This window comes from Aspergillus aculeatinus (genome assembly GCF_003184765.1).
Source record: "Aspergillus aculeatinus CBS 121060 unplaced genomic scaffold BO66scaffold_7, whole genome shotgun sequence".
NCBI lineage: Eukaryota > Fungi > Ascomycota > Eurotiomycetes > Eurotiales > Aspergillaceae > Aspergillus > Aspergillus aculeatinus.
This window is the reverse complement of record NW_020291476.1, coordinates 315,743-342,414: the sequence shown is the minus strand read 5'-3', so window position 1 is coordinate 342,414 and position 26,672 is coordinate 315,743. Positions and strand designations below refer to the sequence as shown.

General features: G+C 51.3%; 10 protein-coding genes across 10 annotated transcripts; 5 read left to right on the top strand and 5 right to left on the bottom strand.

Annotated features, from left to right (window-relative positions):
• Positions 1 to 58: 58 nt before the first annotated feature.
• On the bottom strand, positions 59 to 4,597 carry BO66DRAFT_315244 (putative translation regulator (Cya5); the record flags this gene model as incomplete). The annotated part of the gene is made up of 3 exons (XM_025643467.1): positions 59 to 232; positions 719 to 3,998; positions 4,116 to 4,597. The coding sequence occupies 3 exons, from the start codon at positions 4,595 to 4,597 to the stop codon at positions 59 to 61; spliced, it is 3,936 nt and encodes a 1,311-aa protein (XP_025507261.1).
• Positions 4,598 to 4,879: 282 nt separating this feature from the next.
• On the top strand, positions 4,880 to 7,197 carry BO66DRAFT_468747 (signal recognition particle subunit SRP68). The gene is made up of 3 exons (XM_025652673.1): positions 4,880 to 5,307; positions 5,388 to 6,530; positions 6,588 to 7,197. Exons 1-3 carry the CDS (start codon positions 5,117 to 5,119, stop codon positions 7,096 to 7,098), a joined length of 1,845 nt encoding a protein of 614 aa, XP_025507260.1. The 5' UTR covers positions 4,880 to 5,116; the 3' UTR covers positions 7,099 to 7,197.
• Positions 7,198 to 7,763: 566 nt separating this feature from the next.
• BO66DRAFT_222306 (uncharacterized protein) lies at positions 7,764 to 8,406 on the top strand. Its single transcript, XM_025642692.1, has one exon. The coding sequence runs from the start codon at positions 7,863 to 7,865 to the stop codon at positions 8,214 to 8,216; it is 354 nt and encodes a 117-aa protein (XP_025507259.1). The 5' UTR covers positions 7,764 to 7,862; the 3' UTR covers positions 8,217 to 8,406.
• BO66DRAFT_408777 (Zn(II)2Cys6 transcription factor domain-containing protein) lies at positions 8,243 to 9,635 on the bottom strand (the record flags this gene model as incomplete). Its single annotated transcript, XM_025649144.1, has 3 exons — positions 8,243 to 8,675; positions 8,764 to 9,482; positions 9,567 to 9,635. 3 exons carry the CDS (start codon positions 9,633 to 9,635, stop codon positions 8,243 to 8,245), a joined length of 1,221 nt encoding a protein of 406 aa, XP_025507258.1.
• Positions 9,636 to 9,885: 250 nt separating this feature from the next.
• BO66DRAFT_367202 (RTA1 domain-containing protein) lies at positions 9,886 to 10,998 on the bottom strand (the record flags this gene model as incomplete). The annotated part of the gene is made up of 3 exons (XM_025645290.1): positions 10,710 to 10,998; positions 10,410 to 10,652; positions 9,886 to 10,352 (listed from the first exon to the last, which is right to left on the bottom strand). The coding sequence occupies exons 1-3, from the start codon at positions 10,873 to 10,875 to the stop codon at positions 9,886 to 9,888; spliced, it is 876 nt and encodes a 291-aa protein (XP_025507257.1). The 5' UTR covers positions 10,876 to 10,998.
• Positions 10,999 to 11,420: 422 nt separating this feature from the next.
• On the top strand, positions 11,421 to 12,415 carry BO66DRAFT_435376 (RTA1 domain-containing protein; the record flags this gene model as incomplete). Its single annotated transcript, XM_025650844.1, has 4 exons — positions 11,421 to 11,583; positions 11,639 to 11,661; positions 11,722 to 11,947; positions 12,009 to 12,415. 4 exons carry the CDS (start codon positions 11,421 to 11,423, stop codon positions 12,413 to 12,415), a joined length of 819 nt encoding a protein of 272 aa, XP_025507256.1.
• A 2,046-nt stretch (positions 12,416 to 14,461) lies between these two features.
• erg5 (C-22 sterol desaturase erg5) lies at positions 14,462 to 16,770 on the top strand. Its single transcript, XM_025645289.1, has 4 exons — positions 14,462 to 14,711; positions 14,789 to 14,939; positions 15,006 to 16,254; positions 16,306 to 16,770. Exons 1-4 carry the CDS (start codon positions 14,552 to 14,554, stop codon positions 16,339 to 16,341), a joined length of 1,596 nt encoding a protein of 531 aa, XP_025507255.1. The 5' UTR covers positions 14,462 to 14,551; the 3' UTR covers positions 16,342 to 16,770.
• Positions 16,771 to 16,962: 192 nt separating this feature from the next.
• On the top strand, positions 16,963 to 17,792 carry BO66DRAFT_367195 (rhodanese-like domain-containing protein; the record flags this gene model as incomplete). Its single annotated transcript, XM_025645288.1, has 2 exons — positions 16,963 to 17,319; positions 17,382 to 17,792. The coding sequence occupies exons 1-2, from the start codon at positions 17,044 to 17,046 to the stop codon at positions 17,790 to 17,792; spliced, it is 687 nt and encodes a 228-aa protein (XP_025507254.1). The 5' UTR covers positions 16,963 to 17,043.
• A 232-nt stretch (positions 17,793 to 18,024) lies between these two features.
• BO66DRAFT_367191 (putative mitochondrial translation initiation factor IF-2) lies at positions 18,025 to 22,235 on the bottom strand. The gene is made up of 4 exons (XM_025645287.1): positions 22,134 to 22,235; positions 21,371 to 21,872; positions 18,780 to 21,262; positions 18,025 to 18,722 (listed from the first exon to the last, which is right to left on the bottom strand). Exons 2-4 carry the CDS (start codon positions 21,830 to 21,832, stop codon positions 18,479 to 18,481), a joined length of 3,189 nt encoding a protein of 1,062 aa, XP_025507253.1. The 5' UTR covers positions 21,833 to 21,872; positions 22,134 to 22,235; the 3' UTR covers positions 18,025 to 18,478.
• Positions 22,236 to 22,458: 223 nt separating this feature from the next.
• On the bottom strand, positions 22,459 to 26,529 carry thtA (the record flags this gene model as incomplete). Its single annotated transcript, XM_025650843.1, has 5 exons — positions 22,459 to 23,895; positions 23,946 to 24,118; positions 24,175 to 25,735; positions 25,799 to 25,913; positions 25,964 to 26,529. The coding sequence occupies 5 exons, from the start codon at positions 26,527 to 26,529 to the stop codon at positions 22,459 to 22,461; spliced, it is 3,852 nt and encodes a 1,283-aa protein (XP_025507252.1).
• Between the last annotated feature and the right edge of the window lie 143 nt (positions 26,530 to 26,672).

Below are 26,672 nucleotides of genomic sequence, written 5' to 3'. Positions count from 1 at the left end.
GGAGAATGTTCTTATATGTACACCGTAATACCCCTATATCCTACACACCTGGCCTAACTTATTGTCGGTCCTCTTCCCGGGGCTCTTGACCACTTGTTTCCTGAGACTTCCGGCCGTCTTTCTCTTCGGGGTTCCTCACTCCAACACTTTGCTGGGCTTCTTCATGAGCCTCCTCCTGGATCTCTTCCTGTGCCTTCTCAAGATTCTCTCCGTGGTCTCCTGGTGGACCCTCCTGGACTCCATCACGAGACTCTTGAACGACTCGGACTTGATCCTCCTCCTGGGGCTTTCCCGTGTCCTGTTCGGGACTCACTGGGCGAGCACTCCTCTGAGCCTTGGATAGGGTTTCGTCGTGATGAACTTCAAAGAGATCTTCCGACGGCAGAGGCTCAGCCCGAATCACCACCGGCAACTCTTCCTGAAGCCTCGCTGGGGCCTCTCCAGAGGCTTCCTCTGGTGCCTCCTGCTGAGTTTCTCCGGGATCCTTTTCCGGGCTTGTCCGTGTCGTTCCCATTTGAGCTTCCCGTTCGGTCTCCTCGTGATTGTCCTCGAGGAAGTCTTCGGGGGGAAACTCATCTGGTTGCTCCTGGAAAAAGTCGTCGGATGGTAACTCATCTGGTTGCTCCTGGAAAAAGTCGTCGGATGGCAGCTCATCCGGTTGCTCCTGGAAGAAGTCTTCGGTGGGGAAATCATCCGGAAGCTGCTTAGAAACATCTACAGAAGCTTCTTCGTCGAGCTCATCTTCTTCGTAGAGATCTTCCTCACGAACAGACTGGTTCCGTTCATCGTCCCCTAGCTCCTCTTTGGTACCTGTTGCCTTGCGTCTCCTGTTCAGGCGGGCTTCAACTTCAATGTCATACTCATCCGACTTCTCCAGTGTTCTCATGAAGAGGCTTCGGAACTCCTCGATATCCGGGATAGCCTCTTCAAAGTCTGCAGCTTCTTCGGCCTGCTCGTCACCTTCCGTAGTCGCCGTATCATCAGCAAGTTCCTCATCCACTGGCTCATGTTCTCTGGAGAAAGTCCTCGTGAGACCGCCTGCTCCCAGAATACCTCCTGTCCATACGAACTCATCACGCTCGTTGGCTGGAGTGTCGGTTCGTAGTGCGCGACCACGGAGCAGAACACCTTGGAACTTGTCACGAAGGTAAGGGATTTCAGCAACCGCATCGACTGTCTTCGGCGCAAGATCATATAGAGCTTGGATTTCCGCGGGTCCATCGTTGACACTTCTTTCTCGGAACGCCTTCAAGGCAGCAGCCAGGTATACCATTGATACATAAGTAGGCTGCATGAAGTCTGGCTGAATCTTGCTCCAGTACCGTCGACCTTCTCTACCAAGCAGGTGTGGAGGTTTGGGACGGCCTGTCTCCACAACATCGATGGTAGAGGGTACACCGTGCGGCTTGAGACCAAATCCTCGGCGCAGATACTTCCATCCAGGGAAGTTAGGCATGAATCGATGCTCGAACATGGTGAATGCCTCGAGTTGATCCGACGGCTCGGATGAGGATGCAAGCATCTGGACGTAAGTAGACCAGTTGTAGGTGGTTAAAGCGAAACCTGCACTTTCGACTTCCAAGATGACTTGAGGTATTCTCCGAACCTCGGCTCGGTAAGCCAGAGAACGCATGAACAACGAAAGAGCCCGAGAAAGCATGAAGCGATGAGCAGACAGAATGGAGAAGCCCGCAGTCTCTGCTGCCTCAGCATTGGTTTTGTCCGCATTGGTCTCGTCCGCATTATATTCACTGTGGGCTTCGGAGCTGACGACGAGCTCCTTGTGAGACGGAAGCGGTGCGCTGTCGGAATTGCTGGGACTGGACAACCATGCCTCAATATTCGGTCGACTAGCCATCTTGATGGCGCGTGGGAAAACTATGTTCCAGTATTCTTCGACCATTTCAGGCTCATTGCCTCTGATATGAGCGAGCATCAGCGCTGTTAGTAGGCGAACTGGGGCTAACTCGAGAGCGTCATCGTCAGGTGATGTTCGTTGACTCTGGATGAACTCGTGGAATAATTCTCGAGCTCGCCCAGCAGCTCCGCGCCTTCCATAGGCATTCATCATGTGTTCGTAGTATGCGGTAGGGAACGCCTGCTTAGCAGACATTCTGCCAGCGCCCAGTACAGGAGCCTTTGTCGCTGTCTTGTTAGTGTGGAACTCTGAGATAGTCTCCTTAAGGAACTTCTCTGCGTTTTCCAAGCGAGTATATGCGCCGGCAGCGCCACCGCCACCAGCGGTGATTAATTGCAAATCTCGCCGCAGTTGGCTCTTGAGAACAAGGAGCCTTGAAGCAAGACCAGCCTCTCCGAATCGCTCCTGGATCTCGTTGAAAATCACATGTACCATATCTCGGTTCCTCTTCTTCACGTACCCATACAGGATGATTGCGTAGTGAAATTCGGTGGCATATACGCGATTGTTGCGATGAAGCTGTCTCAGAATGCGACGAGCATTTTCTGTTTGGCCAATGAGAACTAGACTCAGCATGAGAGCGGCATAGGTCATGCTATCTGGGAGCAATGTGGCTTCATCCATGAGCGAGCGAATTCGAGAAATCGCCTCCAAGTCCATTCTGAAAGCGTAGTTCCACAGTAGGACGTTCCACATTCTGACACGCGAACCTGTAACGTCCAACCCAAGGCACGTCTGCGCAACCCATTCCGCCTCCTCAAACTCTTGGTTCTGGCAGTGCGCTTCCACAATAGTGTCGATCAAGGGAGCCGTTATCTGTACGTGATTTTGTTTTGCTAACTCGAGCAAGTCACGGACACCCTGGACATCGCCCCGGTTGGCACAGAGACCCATCACAATACCGAAAGTATGCGAGCTCGGTTCCATGCCCTGGTCAAACATATCCCTTAAGAGTTTGAAACATCCACTCAAGTCCTCAGCGTTGGCGTAGGCTGTAAGCAGAACATTCCAGCAGACTGTATTTGGGCGAAGACCGAATTCCTCAGGGATGCGATAGAATTGACGCAACGTTTCTCGCACGTTACCGACTCGTGCATGCACGTAAAGAAGAGGAGTCACCAGCCTTCGGCTTTGGGGCCTGCCATGGTGGGATACCATTTTGTCAAAAATATCATTGACGTTGTCAACGTCACCAACTTTGGAGAAAGCAACGAGCGCGTGCTTATAAGCGTCCAAGGTTGGCTTTCCATAAAAATGGGTGAACTCATCAAGAAAGTACAAAAGCCCAGCCGTGATCTCGAAAGAGGCAAGGCGCCTCACCAAATGGCCCAAAAGTTTTGCTGAAGGAGCGTGACCATCCATCCTCCAACGAAAGTTCCGATATATCACGATAGAGCGGACAAATATCTGTCGGTTCTCGGTTGTCCGAATTGTGTTGAGAAGTTTGATATAATGTGCAGGCTTGAGCATGCCAAGATTGTTGTATTTTTGCAAAACTAGCAAAATACCATCGACCGAAGATTGTTCGACGAATGCTTGGCTGGTACAAGCGTTGTCGAGCAAAAAGCGAGCAAGATCATGTAGCGACGTGCTCTCTGTCTGCTCTTGTATATAGTCTGCCAAGCCAGTCATGGGGTCCTCAAGAGTAGACATATTCAAATTCGAAACGAGAGCGCTCCACGTTTGAGCGCGGTCGTTCTCTGCGAATGATGACCCGAGGTCCCAGAATGCCTGTACCCAATCCCACTGCGAGGAACTCGCATAATGAACCAGAAGAAAAGCCCAACATTTCATGCCAATGCCATAACGTATGGCTTCTGCACAGAGATCTTCCGCCTCTGGCAGTTTGTTGGTGGCTAGAGCTGATTTGACTATGTTCAAGTAGTCTTCTTCGGACCGTGACTCAAGAGGAATCCAATTTAACACTCTTCTAGCACGTTTATGATCCACATGCCTGTTTGAATCCCTAAGGAACGCTATGAGAGCCGCATTGACTTGTGTAGGATGACCAGCAGCGACATAACGAGACCATGCACCATCGTAGGCCTCATATTCCTCTAGAGTAGCGGGGTCGAGGAACCTATCAGAAGCTTTCTTCTTTGCTTTCAGACCAGGACTTTGACCACTTTGCGCCGCGTCGAAAAAGTCCTCCTCTTCTTCAAGATCCTCAGCTTGTGATGTATGAGTTGTCCCTGACTCATCTTCTTCAAAATCCTCAGCTTGCGAGGTATCGGGTCTCCTTGTCCCCTCTTCTTCAAGATCCTCAGCTTCCGATGTATCGGGTCTCCTTGTCCCCTCTTTTTCAAGATCCTCAGCTTGTGATGTGTAGGTTCGCCTCGTCAAGCCAGGGGGCGTCCTTCTCCTTCGACGCGGGACGAGCCGTTTTTGGACACGATAGAGGCAGGAGGCTGCAAATTGCTGGGTCGGAAGCGGATACAAGAAATCGAGTACTGGGGGTGGCGTTCGTGTATCGTTGAGTTGCGGAGTGGCGTTCAAATCGTTCGGCACGGGTCTTTGCGGCGACTGGATGGTCGAAGAACCATGATGAAACTCCAGGTTGGTCGCAGGGAATTGCACAAGACTGGTATAAAACGATCTTCGGCTTCGAATGGCACCATTTGAATCTCGAAAGAAACGTCGTCCCGCGTTTTCAAGACATCCCGCCGCTCGTTCCAGCATCACCTCGAAGAATTGCGGCGTCTAACCCTATTATCACCGGTGATTGACTGCTATACATAACATATCGGGTTCCTGGGCTGGAAACAACGAGTTAGATTTTGGTCGGACAGCCAATCGAGCATGGGCTGAGGCGCTGCGAAGGGAGACCAGTCGTACCACGCCGAAGAAAGACTATGCCGATTGCCGAAGATGTGCTACTAGCCAGCACACCAGGCTGCAAGGGGGGGAAATATGAGCTTGGAGGCGTTAACCTTCGAGCTTCAAGTATATTCCGGCGGACTGGGGAAGTTTGGTGTCTGGGGAGGGGTCGATGGTGGCTGCGGAAGGAAATTTTGAGGTGTAGCAACAAGCTTGGAGGTTGGATGCTGCAAAAGCAACACCCGCAAAATCAGCCGGCCGATTGTTTGGCCGAGACTTGACCACATCAACCCGCAACTGCTCGGGTGGGAACAGCACCACCACCTGGCAATACCTCGGTCAATCAATCGATAATCGATAATCGATAGAATCACCAGGAAGATGGACATTACCGACTTCATCTTTGCTCACCGGGAGGAGACTCTTCTCACTGGAAATTATAATGCTTACCATGCATACACAAGCCGGAAGCTGCACAAGCTTCAGAAGCGGCTTGGACAGACAACCCCCAAAGGCCGGAAGTACACTGCCAAACCTGCCATTAGTGCAGAGGATGTGAACAAGAATGTGGAGTAGGTTTTTTTCCTCGACCTTTTTCCTTGGTATTGTCACAACAGTCCACTAACTCAGATCTGGGTTCTCCCTTTCGCAGATACGTCCACATCTTACTCACCAGCGCTGAACGAGCATGGGCGCAAGCGATGCACGAGAAGACCGCGCATTCGGCAGATCCGTCCGCCAAGGGGATCGCCGGTGCTGCTCGGAGTCACATTATTGCACGACTAAACCGAGCTACCACCTATGCGAACCACTTGGTCACAATTCTGGAGGATCAGGCAACTTCGGGGGCCACTGATGTTGATGTGCTAGAGGCACGCGCATACTTGGCATCCCTCTCGGGAGCGATGTTCCTGGAGAAGCGCAAGTGGGAACAGTGTCTTCGAGATTATGCTATTGCCCGAGTCATCTACGTGGCTCTAGGCCAGCAGGTTAAGAAGGATGCTTTCCGTGACCTGCTCTCTGGAACTGTCGATCCCAGTCTCAGATACGCTGCATATCAGATGAAACTCCCTCGGTCTAAGCCTCTCCCGTCCTTGGCAATCAGCTATTTTCCTTCCGATGCGACCATCAGATCTGAAGTTGAGAAGGTCGATCCTAATTGCTTGAAAGAGGAGGCCGCTGGAACACGGAGGACTGCCGAGGGGGAGGTACAGCAACTTCCTGAAACCATCACCTGGAGATCGCGGACGGTCGCACTCGAAGATGCCACTATCTCTCAAGCTCTCGCATCTGCGGCTGCAGCGGAGTCCCGTCTTGCCGCTTGGCTATCAGAGAGCGCCAGCCAGTCTGCTTCCCCAAAGGACAAGGCCGCTGCATATGACAGTGTAATCATTGCGAGTCAGGATGCAGTCGATGCCACAAAGACTGCAATTGATGACCTAGCAGCCGAGGGCGTCGATCCTAGCGATAAGAGGATGCAGGCGCTACAAATTACACGTACGGCAGTGAATTACGGTTTGGTGGGATGGAGAATTGGACGTAATCGCGTCTTGTGCGGAGAGCATGATGGTATCTCCTTTGAAGCAGGCACCGCCAAGCAGTTCAAGAATGCTAAGGGCTCTGGGAAAGTGGAGGAAACGATTGGCAAGAAACTTGGGCGACTGCGTGAGAGAGTCGTGCTATATGACTCCACCCTGCAGAGTATCGATTTTATTCTGGACTTACCTGGAGTTGCGGCAGACTCGGCGTTCGTTCGCGAACTAGACGCCAAGCGGAGCTACTTCCGCGCTTTGAGGTAACTTGCTATATCTACTGAAAACCATAAGCAATTACTGACCTTTCTAAATCACAGATGCTTGACCATTGGGCGCTCGCATGGCATTCTCGGGAAACCTACCAATGCCCTTGCCCTGTTTTCGCAAGCCTTGTCTCTTACCACGGGATCTGCGGAGTCTCTCCAGTCCTCGATCAATGCGGAGGGCCCGCCGAAGCTGGACATCTCACACACCCAGATTTCCACCTTAGGGTCAAGTCTGCGAGGCTTGGTGGCTCAATACCGAGGCCTTGTCACTGTCGAGAAGCTTTCCGTCGAAGCACAAGCGAGGTCGACTACTCAGCGTCCAGTGATTGAGCGGTTGCATGAATTCTCCGGCGATGCTGTTGACCTGAAGAATGTCGTCCCGTTTCCGCTGCAGATTCAGCCAGTTCCTGTTAAGCCTTTGTTCTTGGATGTGGCCTGGAACTACATTGACTACCCTCGTCAAAGCTCGGTAGCTCAGGTGACGCCGCAGGCCCAAGAAGAAGAAGCGACTACAGAAGAAAAGAAGAGCGGGCGACGCGGCTGGTTTGGGTTCGGTCGGTAAGGACGCAGCCAAGTGTTGGGTGGGAATCTACACTTCAGTAGGACACACTGTTTGATCGTTAGCTACATAATACCTTAGCCAAAGTGAATATGATGTGATGACTTGTTGCGCTGAGCGAAGCTGGACTGAAACAAAATAACCGATGCAAGCAATGCTTTTGAGCTCTGGGCCGTATGCCCAGTGTTGACCGTCTGTATATCTGGTTCCGATCGGCAGGCCTAAACCAAGGATAGACAATCTGCACATACTATGCCTAGGTGTCGTCCACTTTCAGAGACTCGCGATGCGTTACTTGGATTCTCCTCCTTCCTACCACAAGGAACTTGCATCATGCGTCGATAAAGTTACACCGCATGAACAATACTACTGAATTGTCTACTCCGTATCCTGCAGTAACTAACGGCCAATTACTTAGGTACAAAAGTATAGCGTCCCTGTTTAGGTTAGCGCCATCCGATCTATAGCTTTCTGGTGCGTGGATACAAGCTGGTAAAAACTACTAGGCTCCAACTCAACCATCCCCCACGCGTCTTAACACGTTCCGTCAATACCATACGAGTCTCATAATATTATAACTCAAGCTTTCTTCAGAACTCGCTACCATCCAGTCCAGACTCCAAACTTTTAAACAATAGCCGTTCACACATATTGTATCTCGACAACTAGTAAGACTAGACTTCTAGCACACTCCAAACAACAAATACCGCAACAGCGTAAGCTACTTGGCATGTGATGTTTCCTACTAGGTAGGCTAATCGCATCAAATGACACCAACAGCTACAGCGTACCGCTGCCCACCTACTCATAGCCCGACTCAAAGTCCTACCCATACCATCAACAACCAATTCAACCACTTTCATAACAAGTCTTCGCCGTTTATGTTAACTCATATCAATCACTACAACTTAGCTATACCATACCTCGAGCTAAACACAGTGGCAATAAATGCTATCAAATTCTCTACTCAGTTCTGCCAGTATTCACAGGAGTTCTGTCAGACATTCAAAATAAAGAATATATTTGTTACCCTAGAAGCTACAAGATGGCTTCTCCCAAAGAAGACCCTGACCTACTTGGGCAGGGCTCAATATGTTCGCGGTGTACAAGACTTGCTGTAGCACCTATCTTAATGATGTGGCAGAAACTAACTGACGACATGACACTGCTGACCTGTCACCCTTCTGGGCCACTCCAACCACGCGTCTAGCGGCGCAGGCACGACCTGGGCAATCTCGACCAACAACTCCAGCCCCCTGTGACCGACGAACCAGTAATTGGCAAAGGCGTGGAGCTGCGCGCAATAGAAGGAGAGGAGCACCAGTGCCACCGCGTGCTTGCCCCGCACCAGGTCCAAGAATTCTTCGTCCAGCGTGAGCGGCCACATGAAGATCATGCCGCACTCGAGTGGCAGATCTGCGCTCAGGATCGCTTGAAAGGATAGCTCCAGCTGTCCAAGCGCCTGCAAGCAGCTCGTTCGCGGGCACGACTCTGATGTAGGATCAATCTCGAGGATCAAGGTCCGGAGTCGGGAGAGTTGGTCGTGCAGGCCCTCGAACAAAGCACACTCTGGGATGTCTCTATTGTTCGCCAGGGTCAATGGTTGGCGCAAGGTTGGAAAGGACTAGGACAAATGACTGCCTAGGTATGGAACAAGGGCAGGCTTACACTACATTCTGATACGAGGAAATGTCGAACTCGTGACGAAAGAGAGGCCCCAGAGGGCTCTTTGCGAGCAGTGGCAAATATGGTTTGAGAACCAACGTCCCTCGGCAGATTTTGAACAGGTCCAGGATCGTGTCCAGAGCCCCGGGTAGCGGATCGGCCCTCTCCGAATCCACCGGTGCGGCAAAGATGTAGACCATGAGCAAGCTGGAGAAGCCGAAAAGGGCACAGTAGTTGTCCGCAGACGGGACGAGAAGCGTCCGCCGGAAGGACCGTACACCTAGGGCAATATGGAATCGGGAACTCGTCAGATACCGACTATAGCGTTCCGGTTTCAAATAGGCGAGGTGCACGGCGGCGAGCGCGAGGATGCCGTGCATCAGGAATTCGTACGAGTAGGCAATGTGCGGTAGCGCGGCCTGCCATGTGTCTTGCATCGCTTGTCGCCGGGCAAGGGATTGGGACGTGTGAAGGGTATAGTGATGCATCAGCTCGGGGTCCTGCATAGACCATTCTTGTGATGCAAATGCGGCTTCAGCGAGCCTGGCATGGAAGGAGCCATACGCGTCTTCTCCACCGGGTGAAGCAATCCGTCTCGCAGCGGGCATTGAGTCGGGCGACTTGCTGGGTCTCTCTCCGGAGTTGGAGGTCTTCTGTCGTTGTTTGAAGGTGCAATCCATACCACGCTTTACGCAGTGCAGGCAGGGGTAAACTTCGTCGCACTATTTCGATGATCCGTATTATTGAACGAGTAAGCAAGAAAGGCAAAGAAAAGGAAGCCCCAGAGAACACATGCAAACACACACCTTTACCCTTCGCACCTTGCACTGTTCACACCCATTGCGGGACTTGTGATGTGCTCTCCGCGTATGCATACTGGCAGTGTATCTAATGGTAGGGTTAAGTGCAAGTGAGTTATCATGAAAAGCACAAAAGGGTCTTTCAGGCAGTACCTGAAAAGGTGAAGTAAGAGTATAGGAAAGATAAAAAAGTACGAGGTACGAAGTACGAATACGCGGGAAGCTTTGATTGGCACTGCCGCACTTTTCGGGTCCACTCGGCGAACTTCAAGGTTCCATTAGCGGATCCTGGGGGAAGACCCCGAATTCACTGCCCAGTGCCCGTTCACACCTGCAACCCTGTCTCAGATACAGCAGGAGAGTCCAATTCCTCCCCTCGCTCTCTCTGTGATCTACCCAGAACAATCGATGGGTAAAATACGTTGATAACCACCATGGTTAGGACCATCAACGTCGAGTCGAAAACATACATGAAGACCTCATGGCTGATGAGAAACCCATCGTTGCCCTGCGCATATTCGATCAGGCGAAATATCGATCTCGCTAGGATCAGAATGCTAGCGATGTATAAGCCCACGAGGATACCTTCCCAGCTCCTCGTACTCCTCCCGTGCAGGCGCGCCGTGACTACCACCGCCTCCGTTGTAGGTGACTGGCGAATGCGGCGATGGAAGAGCGCACAGGTTCCCATAAAGAAGGTAAAAAATGCCAATTGAACACAGAGACCACCGACGGTGATATGTTCTCCGAGGTTGTAGCTGCTGACAGTGCCACTTGCCATGATACCACCACCTGCAGCATTGATTAGATCCTGAGCACAGATGCAGTATGGTCAAAATCTGTACGAACCTGCTGCTTGCATGACAAATGCAACCACATCCCCCGTGACAAAGATCTTCGTCATCCAGCGTACTGGAACAATACTCAGGCGTTCGGCTCGTAAGTAGATTATGAGCCGGCCCAGGACCATATATATCGACGCTGCGTATAGTGGCGGGGCAAGGAGAATCAAGATTGTCTGCACGCTGTAGATTGGTACTGAATCCTTGTGGTCATGGGCCAGAACGCGACAGATGTATCCAATAATCTGAACTGTTCTCGCTCGTCAGCTTTCCATTGTTGGTGGTCGGAGAGTGGGATTCTACTAACAAGTCCCCCCAATCACGAAAGCAAGAAAGTACCATGCTCGGCGCCGCGTGAGCTGGTAGACATGGTACGCTGTGGTCAGGGAAAAGAGAACCACGAAGATGACGGCTGCAACTCTAGATGGAGTGTATCTATAGAGCTTGAAGTCGATCTTGTTGTTGCCAGCCATGAGGGACGTTTGTATTCACAGCTTGGCGAGGATTCAGCAATGGGAGCGAGGAAGCCACTGTAGAGGTCAAGCAAGTAGGCGAGTATTTTCTCCCTTGGGAGAAGAGAGAGAACAATGGGTGAGGTGAAAAGGCAATGGGACTGAGGGATTAAAGCAGGGAATTCGTTGTTTCGTGCAGGTGACGATCTAGAGACATGATTTATACTCCTCGCACATCCGCAAGAATGAAGACATATACGATTACGGCTACGATAACGAGGATTTGACTTTGAAGCTCCAGAAATCGATGTCTCTCCAGTATTACTATTGGTGCATGCCACCTGCAGGCAATATGACTGGGACCCCCTTTTTTTAGTGTACTAATAATGGAGGTAGGTTGAAAAAGGTACATAAACAAGTTCGGGGTGTTCCTAGTACGCACCATTGCAAGACGTTTGCTGGTTTCTACGTGTGAGCGACGCCTTCCACCTTCTCTCTTTCGACCTATTTCAGGGCATTTCTTGACGAATTTGATTCCCGCAGCTTGACCCCTACCCACTATCGAAATGGCAGGTGAAGTCTCTACCTTCAGACTTTACAGATACGATCCATCTTTTGGCGCGGCCGTTGTGATGGTCATTATATTTATACTCGCTTCTGGTTTTCATACTTACCAAGTGGCTCGGACACGAACATGGTTCTTTGTGCCCTTTGTAGTCGGCGGCTATTGTGAGTTAGTCAAATGAATGACTGGCGAAAAGCACTGACTCGCAGTCTCGCTCAGTTGAGTTCATCGGTTACATTGGAGTTAGTATATCTCAACTACCACCGCAGTCACGGATAAAGGAAGCTGATCAAGATCACCAGCGCGCCGTGTCCGGAACGCAAAGTCCTCACTTCACCGTGAAGCCCTACATCGTGCAGACGCTTCTGCTCCTAATCGCACCGACCTTGTTCGCGGCCAGTATCTACATGGAATTGGGTCGGATCGTCATGCTCACCCACGGGGAGGCATACTGTTGGATCCGGAGAGAGTGGTTGACCAAAATCTTTCTGCTGGGTGACATCATTTCATTCCTGATGCAGGGCGCTGGTAGGCTTTTCCAGTCCACCCAACTCACAAACTAATCACGACGGACTAAAATTCCGCGCAGGCGGCGGCATCATGGCCAGCGGCACGGCCAGCGCCCTTTCGACTGGCGAGCGTATTATCATCGCTGGCTTGGTCATCCAACTAATCTTCTTCTCGCTTTTCACGGTCACTAGCATTCGTTTTCATATCGGTATGCGTGACGGCCCCACCCGGAAGGTACTGTCGTCGCAACCACCCTGGGAAATTCACATGTATGCCCTGTATGCTGGCAGCCTTCTTATCCTTGTCCGCTCTCTGTTCCGCTTGGTCGAGTATGCACAGGGCAACAATGGCTACCTGGTCTCGCACGAAGCGTACATGTACGTCTTCGATGGGTGTCTGATGGTCCTGGCAATGATGGTCTTTGCCTGGATTCACCCGAGCGAAATCAATGCACTGCTGAAATCTAGTAACAGGACTATCTGGTGAGCCTTCTCGGTTTACTCGGTGGATGGGGTCAATTAGCAGGGTGAGAAGATGGCTAGTGGTTGCTGCTTTCCAATTGTCCAGTAATTGTACCGAGGGGCCCTACTCAATGAATGAGCCATGATCGTGTTATATATCCGTTGCAGATAGATAGTAGCATTGTGATGCCAGTCACTAGATAAACCTCCAATGTCGACATCTAGCATCGAAATTAGAAGAAAAAAAGGATAATAGCGTCTAAGGTATGGTCTCGCATGAATCATGCTGATGTGATCACTGGTTTCGACCTTCTGCCGCGCCACGAAAGAACATGACATTCTCGATGTCTTTCCCAAGACTCTCAATTGTCAGACTTAACGAGCTTTATAGATTCCGCCAAACAAACGCGTTCTAGTATGAACAATCTGATCAATTTATATCAAACTAGAAAAAAAACGTGACTATTCGATGAAAGCCTACATACGTTGCCTGCAGAGTACGGAATGCTTCAAGACAACACCATTGTAGACACGACATTGGTCAGCAAGAGACTGCAATGCATGAAGCATAGCGATATCCACCAACGAGGAATTCTACTAATCTATGATATTGTTTGTAGCAGCAATGTAACAGGCAACCCAACTCACAGCATCACCATTCGTCCTATCTTCCGCATTGGCAGTACCGCCCTTTGACGAGACAAATCTATGTGGGCCAAATGATACTTCTACCGCCCTACTCATCATGTCCAGCAATGATTGTATTGTCTATGTTGTCAATTCAGAGCTAATTCACTTTAGGAATCCTACACTTTAAACAAGCGTAGGGTGAAAAAACCACAGTCTTTTCTGAAAAGTCCACGTACAGCCATGATTTTCCCCGCCGTCAATCAGACTTACTCCGTAGTACGGAGTACGTAGCATAATATTCCAAGATTGAGATGCAGCCCGCACGGGCCATCCGGAAAAGCCGACCCGGAAGGTTGATAGCCGGATCACCTTTCTATCAAATGGTACGATTGCCATTGGTGATTGAGTTACCTACCTGCCAGGTGAAAACCGTACGGGGATTGAAGATTAGGAATTTATAGCTGACTCATGTAACTTAACGTATTTGGTAAGCGAGTCGGCCATGTAAGCCAGTCGGCCACCCATGTATTACATATAAAATAGCTGATTTTTAAGTCATATTATCTTCACCAATTTCTATTAAATCTTTTTAAAACTGAATATAGAATATTATATATATATAATCTTCTTATTTACAGAAGATAAAGTTTTAATTATCTTTATTAGCTTTTATATACACTATTTATATATCTTACAAAAATAACACTTTATTAGAGAATTACCACTGGTAAATAATAGATTTTAGAAGAAAATAAACTAATTTATTCTCTTAAGTAAGTTCTTAGATTATATATTACAGGATTTCTAAAGTATATATTCTAAGATTGTTGAACTATTCAAAGATTAAAATCAGCTTTGTATATACAATACATAGGTGGCCGACTGGCTTACATGGCCGACTCGCTTACCGATTACGTTATCAGCAGTGACTAACTAACTAACTAACTCACAGAATGTTGATACATGCACACTGCCACTGGCCATGTCTGCAGGCCCCCGAGTCAGTCTTGGTGAAGCGCCCGTCGGGCGGCGGGTGGACGGTTCCTGTTTATACTCCTTCAAGACTAGTTTTATGCTCGAAGGCAGCAAATTTCCCCTTCCAGCAAGGCGCCTGTCAGGGTAAGGTTTTATGCAGGCGCATTATTACTCGACTGGAAGGACTATTGAACAACTTGCATTGATGGGGAAATTGCAGAGTACTCCAGGTGCAATGCCGCAGTGCCCTGAATGCCAGATGTAGTCTACCGCGTACCTTTCAGAACATACTGTATACTTGGTCTAATTGCCAGAGTCTTCCGCTCTCCCCCTCCGGCCCCGATCCTATCAACTAATCAAAACAACCCATTTTTCCCTCGCCAAATTAGAGTTGCGTCTCCCCTGGATTGGCTTCTTCGATCTTTCTCTTCTTCCAGTTCCCACTCTCTCTCTCTCTCTCTCTTCCTAACTTCTTCCTTCCCCATCCCTTTCCATTCCTTTAATCCCTTGCCAATTGTTGGAGAGCATCCTTCGCTTGCTCAGTTCATTATCCAACATGGCCAGTCTCAATGGGAGTTTTGCCTCCCCGTCGGCGGACGCCGTGATCTCCCCCAGACTTTTCGAGCCCTCCGGCCTGGTCGCCACTGTCCTTGAGGGTTTCACCGTATGGAAGGCTTTGTTGACTCTGTTCATCGCTGCCGTGATCTATGATCAGTGTATGTCTTTTCCCGGTGCCCAGTGCACTTTCGTGTCCCTACCTGGAGTGCGCCAAGATGGCTAACCGTTAGAACAGTCCGGTACCTCTGGCTCAAGGGCTCGATTGTCGGCCCAGCATGGAAGCTGCCCTTCATGGGACCCTTTCTCCAGTCTGTCAACCCAAAGTTCCATGAATACAAGGCCAAATGGGATAGCGGCGCGCTGAGCTGCGTTTCCGTCTTCCACAAGTAAGTTTCACAGGCTGTTGCGGCCCCTCTCGCGACTTCGGTGCAATCTGACTGATTTGTCGTCAGGTTCGTCGTCATTGCTTCCACCCGTGACATGTCCCGCAAGATTTTCAACTCTCCTACATTTGTCAAGCCCTGTGTCGTCGACATTGCGCATAAGCTCCTTGGTGCCGACAATTGGGTGTTCTTGGATGGCAAAGATCACGTCGAGTTCCGTAAGGGTCTCAACGGCCTTTTCACCCGCCAGGCCCTTTCCTACTATCTTCCCCGCATGGAGGAGGTTTACAATGACTACTATGCTCGCTTCCTCCGGATCTCCAAGGAGAACAACTTCACTCCTACTCCCTGGATGCCCGAGTTCCGTGAATTGATGTGTGCTGTTTCCTGCCGTACCTTTGTTGGCCACTACATCACCGAGGAGGCCATTAAGAAGATTGCCGATGACTACTACCTGATCACCGCTGCTCTTGAGCTTGTCAACTTCCCCGTCATTCTGCCCTACTCCAAGGCCTGGTATGGCAAGAAGGCCGCCGACATGGTCCTGGTTGAGTTCTCGAACTGCGCCGCCAAGAGCAAGGCTCGTATGGCCGCTGGTGGAGACATCACTTGCATCATGGACGCGTGGGTCAAGGCTCAGCAGGATTCCGCCAAGTATCGTGAGAAGATTGCCCAGGGTATCGCTGTGGACTCGACCGAGAAGCCGCCTCAACTCCTCCGTGATTTCACCGACTATGAAATCGCCCAGACCGTGTTCACTTTCCTCTTCGCTTCCCAGGACGCCACCAGCGCTGCCAGTACTTGGCTGTTCCAGATCATGGCCGATCGCCCCGATGTGCTCGACAAGGTTCGCGAGGAGAATCTGCGGGTCCGCAACGGCGACATTCACGCCCCGTTGACCATGGAATTGATGGATAACCTGCCCTATACTCGCGCCGTTGTCAAGGAGACTCTGCGTTATCGCCCTCCCGTCATCATGGTCCCTTACTTGGTCAAGAAGGATTTCCCCATCACTGAGAACGTCACTGTTTCCAAGGGCTCCATGATTATCCCCTCTGTTTGGCCCGCCTGCCACGATGAGGAGGCCTACCCCAACGCTGACTCCTTCGACCCCGATCGCTGGATCACCGGTACCGCTGAGCAGCAGACGAAGAACTGGCTTGTCTTCGGCACTGGTCCCCACTACTGCCTGGGCCAGACCTATGCTCAGCTGAACCTGATGGCCATGATTGGCAAGGCCAGCATGGAGATGGACTGGGAGCACACCCCTACTCCCGAGTCTGAGGAGATCAAGGTGTTTGCCACTATCTTCCCTAAGGTATGTTTCTGGACCGCTTTGACTCATGTACACTTTGCTGACCTATTCTAGGATGACTGCCTGCTCTCTTTCCGTCCTCGTGCTTAAAGCAGTTTCCGACTCGCTCTCGAGACAGGACGCCCGATGCTTTGGACTTTCCCACCTGCCAGACACATTGAAAGGTGGATGGAAAGCACTCGTGTCCAGCATGTGTTGCGTTGCATCCTATCCTGGTGATATGGCTGCAGGCAATCTTCTTCTTCGAACCACCTTTTCTGTTCCTTTCTCGACCTTGTAACTACTTACCGCATTGCCCGCCTTTTTTTTTCTTCTCTTATCATTTCGGAGGGTCAAGGGTGATCACATTTGCTGATTGGGTGTGTCCAGCGTCGCTGAAGAGACAAGGCGCCTGGAGGTATATGATTTTGCAACGAACCATGACTCGTCCGCTTCAGTGAATTGTGAAGCATTGAAGTGACCTGTCATTCTTAGATTACGCTACCTAGAACTAATAATAATGCGAGACTCGATGTTGAAACTGTTTGAAATAAAAGAGTAGTGTAGGGCTGGCCACATTGTCGCGACCTCGAATGGTTGACCGGCAACTACAACTACAAATTCACGTAGATAATCAGCAGTATATCCCAAGAGGCAGGCGGTGAACCCCGGACCTGACATCACCCGCGGCGCCGCATCCATTCCGAGGCGAGGCCTTATCACTGCATCTAACTTACCTCTTGCCTTCAAAGATTCACTCCCACCCGGCAATCTACAAGAGCAACAAAAGCAACAGACAGCAGACAAGACAAAATGTCCTCCCTCCTCCCCATCCAGCGCCGTTCTGCGACGCTCCTCACTCGCGCCATCAAACAAACCCCCAACGCCCGGCGCTCCATCCTGACCAGCGCAACCCGCCAACTCCCAACCCGACCCTGCAGCAGCAGTATACTCCGCCTCGTCCCTCAATCCCACCCCCAATTCGAACTCCAACCGCAACCCCAAACCCAGCAGCAGCAGCACCAACGCCGAAGTAACAGCACCAACGCCACAGCCGACAAAGGGTTCAAACAATGGGACTTTGAAGAGGTAACGCACCAACCCGTACAGCACACCAAACCCTCGCCTAAAAACTAACCCCATCGCAAAAGATAACAACCTCCCTCCCCTCCGCGAACCCATCGTCTCCGCAAAAACCCCTCATCCTAATCGACGTCCGCGAACCCGCCGAACTCAACGCGACCGGCATCATCCCGACGGCCGTCAACGTCCCGCTCGCCTCCCAGCCCGACGCCCTCTTCCTGACGCCCGACGAGTTCGAGACGCGGTTCGGGTTCCCCAAGCCCGGGGTCGAGGAGGGGTCCTTGGCCGTGACGGACACGGCCGGAGCGGCGGCGCCGGAGATCGTGTTCTACTGTAAGGCCGGGGTGCGCGCGCGGGCGGCGGCGCAGTTGGCCGTGCAGGCCGGGTACGATGCGGCGCGGATCGGGGTGTATGAGGGGAGTTGGTTGGATTGGGCGGATCGGGGCGGGAAGGTGGAGCGGTGGGAGGGGGATGATTGATTTCTTTTGATTCTGGAAAAAGAAATACTTAAGGGGGGGTGGGTGGGAACTAGGTCACTTGGAAGAGTGGGAATTGCAAGATGTAAATATATTTGTACTCAAGGATGGATGGTGTCGGATGTACCCAGTTTTTCCTGCCTACGAGACATATTTCGGATGAGCATTCTTCTTTTCTGTAGACTATTCTGTAGACTCTACAATCACCAGACTACAATATCTACAGTGCCTCAAGCCTCGATAGAAAAACTCAATTCGAACTAGATCCATAGCTATTCATTAACAAGGAGATAAAGCAATCGACCACGGCTAGCTTTTTTCCAACATCAAAGGTCTCATGTACAGGCATCTTCTTGCTTTTGTATTGGTGATAAGAAAAAAGTCGTAGTCATTCCTCGTTCAAGGCCTTCTGCCTTTTCTTTTCACCCCCCGATATCCAACGTCCATCCTTTACTCATCCCTGGGTAGGTGACCATCTATCGTGCGTTCGAATATCCCTCAAAGAGAGTGTTAGCTAAGCAACAGTAGAAACAACAAGCGAAGACACAATATGATGATCCACAGCACGTAAAGGCTGAGAGCTTCCTAAGCCACAGCCATCACCAGTGGCTATGGCTCGTCGAATCTAGACCCGTAACTGACTCGGCTCTGAGAAGCCCCAGGGTTGACTAGAGAAGCTGTGGAGGCGCTCATGGAATGTCAAAGACAGGCTTGAGCTTCTTGACAAGACCCCACTCTTCCATCGTCACGTCCGAACGGTAGAACTCCTTCAAAGTGTCGATACTGACACGAGAAATCTGGGAGTACAAAGTATCCGTTTCTTCCAGCTGACGACCGTACATGGGCTGGTTAGCACCCTCGATCTTGACTGCAACGGAAGGTTGACCCTTCTTGCAAACAGGAATGGCCTTGTGGTCACGCTCAATGGAGGAACTGTGCAAACATTAGTCACCGAGAACACAGAATTCAAAAAAGGACATGGAAACTTACACTCTCCCAAGGTTGACAATCTCCTTCGCGCCGGTCTCGGCGTTGGTCTTCACCGCAGCGATAGGGGTGTGCAGGCGCAGACTGCCCTCAACCACATCGACACCAATGACGATAGGATCCTTCTTGTTGAACACGGCCACGGTCTTGAGCACGCACGGGAAGACAGCAAGCATCTTGCTCTCTTCCTTTCTCTTTTCCTGCAGCTCAGCCATGTGCTTGGTGAAGTCATCGAACAGATGGTAGATGATATCGGCCGTGAAGATCTTGACGCCAACTTCTTCGGCGTACGCAGCCGCGTCCTTGTCCACCTTGACGTCGAAGCACAGCATGACGGCATACTCCCGGGCCTTCTCCAACATCGTTCCGGCCATCATGACATCACGTTTGTAGACAGGACCAATGGAAATGTTGGCAACCGGAATCTTGGAGACACGCAGGAACTCAAGCAGGGCCTCCAGGGAACCAAGGGTGGAGGCCTGAACGCTGACACCACGCTGATCTCTGGAAACCTTGCTGAGCAGGTTCTCAAGATCAGACATGACCTCGTCTTCGATGTCTTCCTCGTCGTCATCGGGTCCAACAACCATCAGACGAGAACCAGCAATGGCATGCTCAAGATCGTTGGCAGCAATCTTGACACCCAAAGCAGCCTTGACCTCCTTGTTGTGAACATACTGCGACTTGAGACGCAGTTCCTTGAGCGGTGCAGGCGTCAACAATGCTCGAATATTTGTTGAAATAGGACCATTGAGACCACACAGCACAATCCGATCACCCTCACGAAGGATACCGTTGGACAGAACAACGTCGATGGTGGTACCAAGACCCTCAATGACCTTGACTTCGAGAACGGTACACTCGACCTCGGACAGGTACATAAGGGAGTTGGTCATACGCTCCTGGGTCAACGTAGTCAACAGCTTCAGCATGTCAGGAATACCTTCACCGGTGTGAGCGGAGGTAGGGACCAGAGAGACGTTGCGGGCCATCGACTTGTTCTCGCTGAACAACTCAGCGTTGAAACCCTGCTCAGCGAAGAGCAGCTTGGTGCGCTCAAGACGAGAACGGAACTCGTTCTGGACACCCTTGCTCTGCATAGCCAAACTCTCCTGGAAACCATTGTTGTCAATCTTCTTCCAGCCGTAAAGACGATCGATCTTGTTCAGGGCGACGATGAAAGGAGTGCGACGGTCACGGAGCAATCTCATGGACTCGAGAGTCTGAGGCTCGAGACCGTGCATGATATCGACGACCAGGATGGCAATGTTACAGAGCGAAGAACCACGGGAACGCAAGTTGGAGAAAGACTCGTGACCGGGGGTATCGATGACCAACAGACCGGGGATCTTGAACTCGAACTTGCCGTCCTGGTTGACGACCTGAGTCTTCTGGCGCAGGGCATCGACGGGAAAGTAGGTGGCACCAATCTGCTGGGTAATACCACCAGCTTCACCCTCCTGAACGTTCGTCTGACGAATCTTATCCAGCAACTTGGTCTTACCGGTATCGACGTGTCCGAGAATACAGCAAATGGGGGAACGAAGGTTGTCCTTAGAACGAGCGGCCAGAGCTTCCTCGTGCTGCTTCTTCCGGCGCTCGGCAGCCTCTGCTTTGCGCTGAGCAATGGCCTTCTGGGCCGCAGACTGCTCATCCTCCGAATCATCTTCGTCGGAGGACTCATCGGAATCGTCGCTGTCCTCCTCCTCCTCCTTCTTAGCAGGGGCAGGAGCAGCCTTCTCGGCACCGTTCGTAGCAGGCTTCTCCTCTTCCTCATCGGAAGGCGCGTCCCAGCTGTCCTTCACATCGTCCTCCTCAGCGGCCTTCTCCCAGTCCTCGACCTCACTCTCGTCATCGCCACCCTTGGCGGCAGCGGCGGCCTTAGCTTCAGCCTTAGCCTTCTCCTCCTCTTCCTTTCTGCGGCGCTCCTCCTCGGCTTCACGCTGAGCCTTGGCGCGGGCAGCAGCAGCTTCCAGATCATCCTCCTGCTTCTTGGGGCCGCGCTTCTTGCGGTTATCGTAGACGGGCTTCTTCTTCTCAGCACCGCCTTCCTCAAGACCGGCAACCTTGCCGACACCAGCCGCAAGCATCTGCTGCATGCGGCGCTCGTTACGCTCCTTGGCTTCCTTCTGAGCCTTGGTGAGAAGCTTTCCTTCTTTGCGGAGCTGCTCCTTCTTCTCCTTCTCCTTCTCCTTCTTCCGTTGACGAGCTTCCTCCCTCTTCTTTTCTTCTTCCTCCTCGAGGCGACGCTTCTCCTCCTCAGCAGCGGCCTCTTCAGCCGCCAAACGCTCCTCCTCCTCCTGTTGTTTCCGCAGAGCCTCCTGCTGCTTCTGAATGGCAAGCAAGTGTGCTGGGATCTTCTTCTTCTTACCACCAGTAGCAGGCTCAGGAGCAGCAACAGGGGCAGCGGCCTCCTCCTTCACAGGCTCAGCCTTAGTGGGTTGAGCCTTGGTCTCGGCGGGGGCAGTCGTCTTCTTCTTAGCAGCCTATGAATTAAAAAAGGAATCAAAAAGTGTCAGTCTCGTGTGCATCACAAAAACATAAGCTCGAGAACACGACTCGCGCCTCCGCAGCAGCAAGCCGAAGAGACATACCTGTTCCTTCTTACGCTGCTTCTCTCTCTCCTTCTTCTCCCTCTCCTTCTCCTTCTTAGACTTCACACGGATCTCACCATCATCGCCAGCATCCTTGGGCGCCGGAGCGGCGGCGGCGGCAGCCTTCTTGTTGGGCTTGGCCTTTCCGGAGAAGACGTCATCCTCATCATCGAAGCCACCCTCCTCCGGCTGCTTGCTGGCGAAGTCGGTGGCCGCGTCGTTGGTATCCTGAGCGGCATCCTCGCCCTCGACGAAGTCGTTGACGGGCTTGCCCTTCTTGCCCTTCTTCGCCTTGTTCTTTCGGAGGGCGGCGAGCAGACCACCGCCCATGCCATTGTCCTCCTCGGCGGGAGCGGCGGCGGCGTCCTCAGCAGGAGGAGAAGCGGTGGCGGGAGCCGACTCGCCCAGATCGGCCTCCCAGTCCTCTTCCTGTCTCTTGTTTCCCTTCTTCTTGGGTGCCATGTTGAAAGGTTATATAGGGAGGGTTGCGTTGAAAATGAACCTGGAATGTAGACCGCACGTTAGTAAGGAGAGTAAAGAAGTCAAATCCGACCAGTTTGCTCGCCCGAAAGAGTCTGACGGAGGTGTGCGCGCACGAGCAATCCAGCCAGCCAGCCAGCTACTTTCTGTCCGGCCCGCAACCTGTGGCAGTCGGGATGGCAAAACTGAAGAGCAAATGACGGGTGGCGAGTGCGATCTCGGGAAACTCAGAGACACGAGCAGGGGAGACAGAAGAAAAGGAAAGGAATGGAAGAAGACGTACCTTTTCCCACCTCTCAAGTGGATTGTGATAAGGTCGGTCCAAGGCTGGAGACACGATGGAGCGGGAAGGACAGGCAAGCAAGTGCCTCTTGGGGTAATTAAGAATTTTGGGCCCGGCGGTGGTGGGGATCGGCTTAGTCTATGCGATATGCGAGCCCGTCCTTTGTTGCGGGTGGCGTCCCGCCAGTTGGTCCCGTTTCTGCAAGGTTCACTACTAACACACAACCACTAGTGACAAGCTGCAAATAATTAAACAATGAAGAAAAGTGGAATAAGAATAACTCGGTATCATAATGCTCTATCTAACAAGATCAAATAGCCCCTATCTAAAACTCGACCTGAAGGATCCGTCGTAACCACCCTATCGCCGATTCGACCGGAGAACTAGTCTCTCCAAGAACATCTCGCGTGAGCTCCGAGAATCGCTCGAAGATCATGTCCGCTGAATTGTGGGTTTGCCCAGAAGAAGGATCGTCGGAATGCAACATGCGAAAGAGGTCCTGGGTACCCCGCGTCAAGAGGCGACTCAAACAATCACCGTCGATGTGCATTTGAGACGGATGGTTGCCGGCCAGATTGGTTGGATTGCGTTGTCTTTGTCGTCTGGGCGTAAAGGGACATAAGATGGGATCCCTGATACATAGATTTTGTAGCAGGCGAAGGAGACGCCATTCTTTTTCATTGAGCTGCAAGAGCCGATAGACAGTACCATTCAAAGCAGTACCGTAAATCACTGGCGACTGAGACGATAATGGGGACTGTCTAGCCCCTGCGCCGAGCCTTATGACAGAGGAGGGAAGGTGCGCCTCACACAAGGCTGGAGGCATCATGGTATCGCGCTCATTGACCCCGTCCTCGGTCGAAAGACTGACCCGACCGCCTCTGCTGGACGTCAAGATGAGATTTGTATTGCCATCTAGATGGATGTGGGAGAGACCATCGTGCTTCTGGCGGTCTTGCGCACGAAGAGTCAACTTATCCTCGCCAGCCTTGAGGATCATGAGTGATTCTCGTGATGTTGTAAGGTACAGATGTGGTTCACGCGCCGTCATGAGAACCGCAGGCGAGTGGACTTTGTATCTTGCTGTTCGAACACCCTGGCTTTGAGAAAGCTTGGGTTCTAGCGGTACTATCATATGGCCCGTCGAAACCATCAAGGTGAAATCACCGTAGGGAACGATGGAGAAAACCGGGCCTTCAAACTTATGGATATGCTTCACATTGCATTCGATCCGCGACGGATTAGTTGGATCACGGTATGCTTGAAGAAAGATGACCCTGCCACGGTCCTGCTGGTTCTTGCGTGAAGTACCAATGACGATGAAATGGTATTCTTCATCACCTTTCCTGGGCGTCCACTCTAGGATGCAGCTGATTTTCTCGCCCGCTACTCCTTGTGGTCTCCAAGGACGGCTGCTCTCGTCAATGAGAGACTCCGAAGTGTTGGCCATGGATTGCTGCGAATCTGGGTCCACAAACTCGATGTATGGCCGAGTGTAGCGTCGGATGGGATCTGTATCCGTATCATATTCGGTCTGGTTATATGCGACCACCAGACTCCTCAGATGCCGCGAATATGTGAGTTTGCTAGCACTTCCTGGTAGGTCGATCCTTCTTGGAACAGTTTTCGCTTTCTGGTCGAGAGTACAGATCATTAGCTGACCCTCAGCGACACAGAAAAGCGTGTCGAAAAGATTTTCTGCGCCTGGACCCCCAACAGCAGATATACAAAAACTGTTGACTGTGTTCGGATGATAGGCAGGCTAGCATCTTGGTTAGTACTTCATATCTTTCAGAAGTAGTAAGAACTAACATTGTTCTGGTCAGTGACCCAAACTCTTTGGGTCATATAGTGAGTTGTCACAGAATCTTGACTGCATGACATTTGCCAGAATCCGTGCCCACAGGTTAGTAGGGCAATGTCGCCCCTGCTTTGCACCTTCACCGAGGTGTGTCCTAGTCGCTGTGGTTCTAGTTGCTTGAACGCTGTCATGATGAGAAATCAGTATGGGATGATAGTTATGACACGTGTGAGTGCGTACCATCATGAGACAGTCCAATCTCGCTGTCTATTATCAGTTCGAACGGAACCAGAATTCCGCTTCGAAGACCGCACAACATGTTGTACTTATCAGATGAATTGTCGTTCATCGGCTTGATAAGTGCAAGGCTGTCGATGGCTTTCGAGATATCATCCGAGCTCCCAACCGCAATGGTTGTTTCCGACACGAAAGAAACAGTGTCTGTTACGCGGTATACCAGAACCTTTCCATTGCCCGTGCCTATAAACACATATGTGCAGAAGCCCATTGTCTCGATAGACATACACACAGGGTCATAGCGGATAGGCAAAGCAGGGCCAATATCCTGTAGTTGGGCTTGGCCACCGCCCGAATCGAGTCTTTTGAGGTGAAGGTGCACATCATGTGAGGTTCGGACTGCAGCAGCAACAAGCAACGAGGATCCATTGACAGCAGCCACTGCAATGTGATGCTCAGGACCATATTCGTGGCGATAACTGGACCATAACTCGGAGGTTGCTCCAATATGGATAGCCTTATCCGTCACTTGAATGATGGCTCCTGTGTCAGTGCATCCGGCGGCAAGAGTCTGTGTGCCATAGTCGAGGCCTGAGTCTTTTTCATCAATAGCAGATATCTCCTCCATAAAATCAGCTGCCAAATATAAAAGCATTGAAGAAACTGGATCAGATGTCAATATGAAGATGCCTCCATTCATACCGTCTGACATGATCCAGATGCCCGTCGTGCTCAAGAGTTCTTCTAGAGAAACAACTAGACCGCTCTGTGCCTCAATGCCATGACGGAGCTCAACCACAGCCCCGCGCGCGTAGGAAGAAGCCGAGCAAACAAAGAAGCGATCACTGGAAGCCCCCGAATTCGAGGCGATGTCATCCCTGACAATGGCAGAGTCCGTGACTGGCGTCCAGTTCATGAAACGTTGAACACACCTTGGATGATCCCTGGCCTTCTGAACAAAAAGCCCGCCATCTCCTGTCGTGCCGGCTGCAAGAAGTAGATCACCGCCCTCGTATCCGATATCCAAGATATCAAACGCAGCGTCAACATCGCAGCATAGCTGTCCTAGATGAGTTTGGTTCTCCACTTCGCCCTCATTGCCGACACTCAAATAAAAGACCCTGCCGTCCTCCCGGCACAAATAAATGTCGTCGTGCTTTTGGTTGTATAACCAATTGCGTAAAGGCCTTGCCCATCTGGTCCAAAGTGGTTGTCGCTGAGATTCACGATCAGGAACTGGAAGCGGGTATCTAGTTGGTTGCCTTTGAGGATCGAGTTTATTCTGGTATACAGCCATCGAGGTTGTAGTGACGAGAATGAATGATGACGTCTTAGTCAAGGGGATGAGCATGGTAGGTAGCCTGTCCTCAAGCGGCAGCACTTTTCTGGTCACTTTTGGGGCTGCTTGTCGTAGCGACTCATAAGCGTTCCATTCATAACAGACGGCATACGTGACTTGATCCTGGGCGATGAGTAGAAGTAAGATGATCTTATCTCCATCCTCATTGGTAGGATATAAAAACTCCATTGAGATGATATCGCCGTCGACACGAAAGAAGCGTTCCTAGATTCATAGACAAGGGGGTCAGTGGCCGCAGATTGTTTTTGATAGACGTCATGCACATACCTCTGCTATTGGGTCCAGTTTGTTTTGTGCCATCTGTGACTGAAGGACAGCAGGCTCCTTGAGTACGAAGACTCCAAAGTAGTCCGAAGAAGCACTAACTGCAACAACTCGAGATCTGCCAAAAGTCTCAGTCCAATGACCATCTTTCTGACCGGGAACACTCACCTCGGCTCTACAGCGATGTTTCGACCAAACCTCTCAAAGGCACTGACATCATTTGGCAATGGACGATGGTGGTATATGAACTGTTCGCCAGCATTCCAGTAGTACAGGAACGTGAGCTCTCTCGATGCGAGACTAAGCACCAGAATTTGAGGCGGCAAGTCCTTATGCATGGCTGCATCTGCTGACATGATGGATCTACTATCGCTCAACTTCATCTGTGCTTCCCAGGGTAATTCTGTGCTCACATTGATGACCTTGGCTGCCATGATGTATGAGTCAAAGTCATTCTTGTTTGTAACTTCCTCAAGATGTACGCCGGACACTGCCTCCTTGATCTGAAGGCATCTCTCGCCGACGAACACGACATCGTTTTGATGCTTCCCTCTTAGACGCGCAGGTAGAATCCACTGTATAATCGGGCTTGGCACGAGAGTGTGCGAGAGTAGTCCCGCTCTAGCTTGGGGCTTTGCATAGATGTCATCTGCTTCGATATCCATCGGCTCTCCACTCTGGGCATTTTCAGGGTGGTTTCCAGCTAGACCTGGATCTATCCTCGGTTGCGCCATAGGGTCTATAAGAAAGGCCTGCAGCGACGGATGATAATGTAACAAGCGCCGCAAAAGTACTGTCTGACAAGACTGGCTAGGCGGTTAGAAATGTCGTAGCGTGGCCTGAATTGAGCAAGCTTTGCGAATAACCTCAAGCGCCT

Excerpts from the sequence above, each read along its gene's own strand:
- erg5 (XM_025645289.1), top strand. The coding sequence starts at position 14,552 with ATGGCCAGTCTCAATGGGAGTTTTGCCTCCCCGTCGGCGGACGCCGTG. Across the intron at positions 14,940-15,005 it reads TGCGTTTCCGTCTTCCACAA|GTTCGTCGTCATTGCTTCCA; the intron begins GTAAGTTTCACA and ends ATTTGTCGTCAG. Across the intron at positions 16,255-16,305 it reads TTGCCACTATCTTCCCTAAG|GATGACTGCCTGCTCTCTTT; the intron begins GTATGTTTCTGG and ends GACCTATTCTAG.
- BO66DRAFT_468747 (XM_025652673.1), top strand. The coding sequence starts at position 5,117 with ATGGACATTACCGACTTCATCTTTGCTCACCGGGAGGAGACTCTTCTC. Across the intron at positions 5,308-5,387 it reads GATGTGAACAAGAATGTGGA|ATACGTCCACATCTTACTCA; the intron begins GTAGGTTTTTTT and ends TCCCTTTCGCAG. Across the intron at positions 6,531-6,587 it reads AGCTACTTCCGCGCTTTGAG|ATGCTTGACCATTGGGCGCT; the intron begins GTAACTTGCTAT and ends TCTAAATCACAG.
- BO66DRAFT_222306 (XM_025642692.1), top strand. The coding sequence starts at position 7,863 with ATGACACCAACAGCTACAGCGTACCGCTGCCCACCTACTCATAGCCCG.
- BO66DRAFT_367191 (XM_025645287.1), bottom strand. The coding sequence starts at position 21,832 with ATGGCACCCAAGAAGAAGGGAAACAAGAGACAGGAAGAGGACTGGGAG. Across the intron at positions 21,263-21,370 it reads AGCAGCGTAAGAAGGAACAG|GCTGCTAAGAAGAAGACGAC; the intron begins GTATGTCTCTTC and ends TTTAATTCATAG. Across the intron at positions 18,723-18,779 it reads ATTGTCAACCTTGGGAGAGT|TTCCTCCATTGAGCGTGACC; the intron begins GTAAGTTTCCAT and ends ATGTTTGCACAG.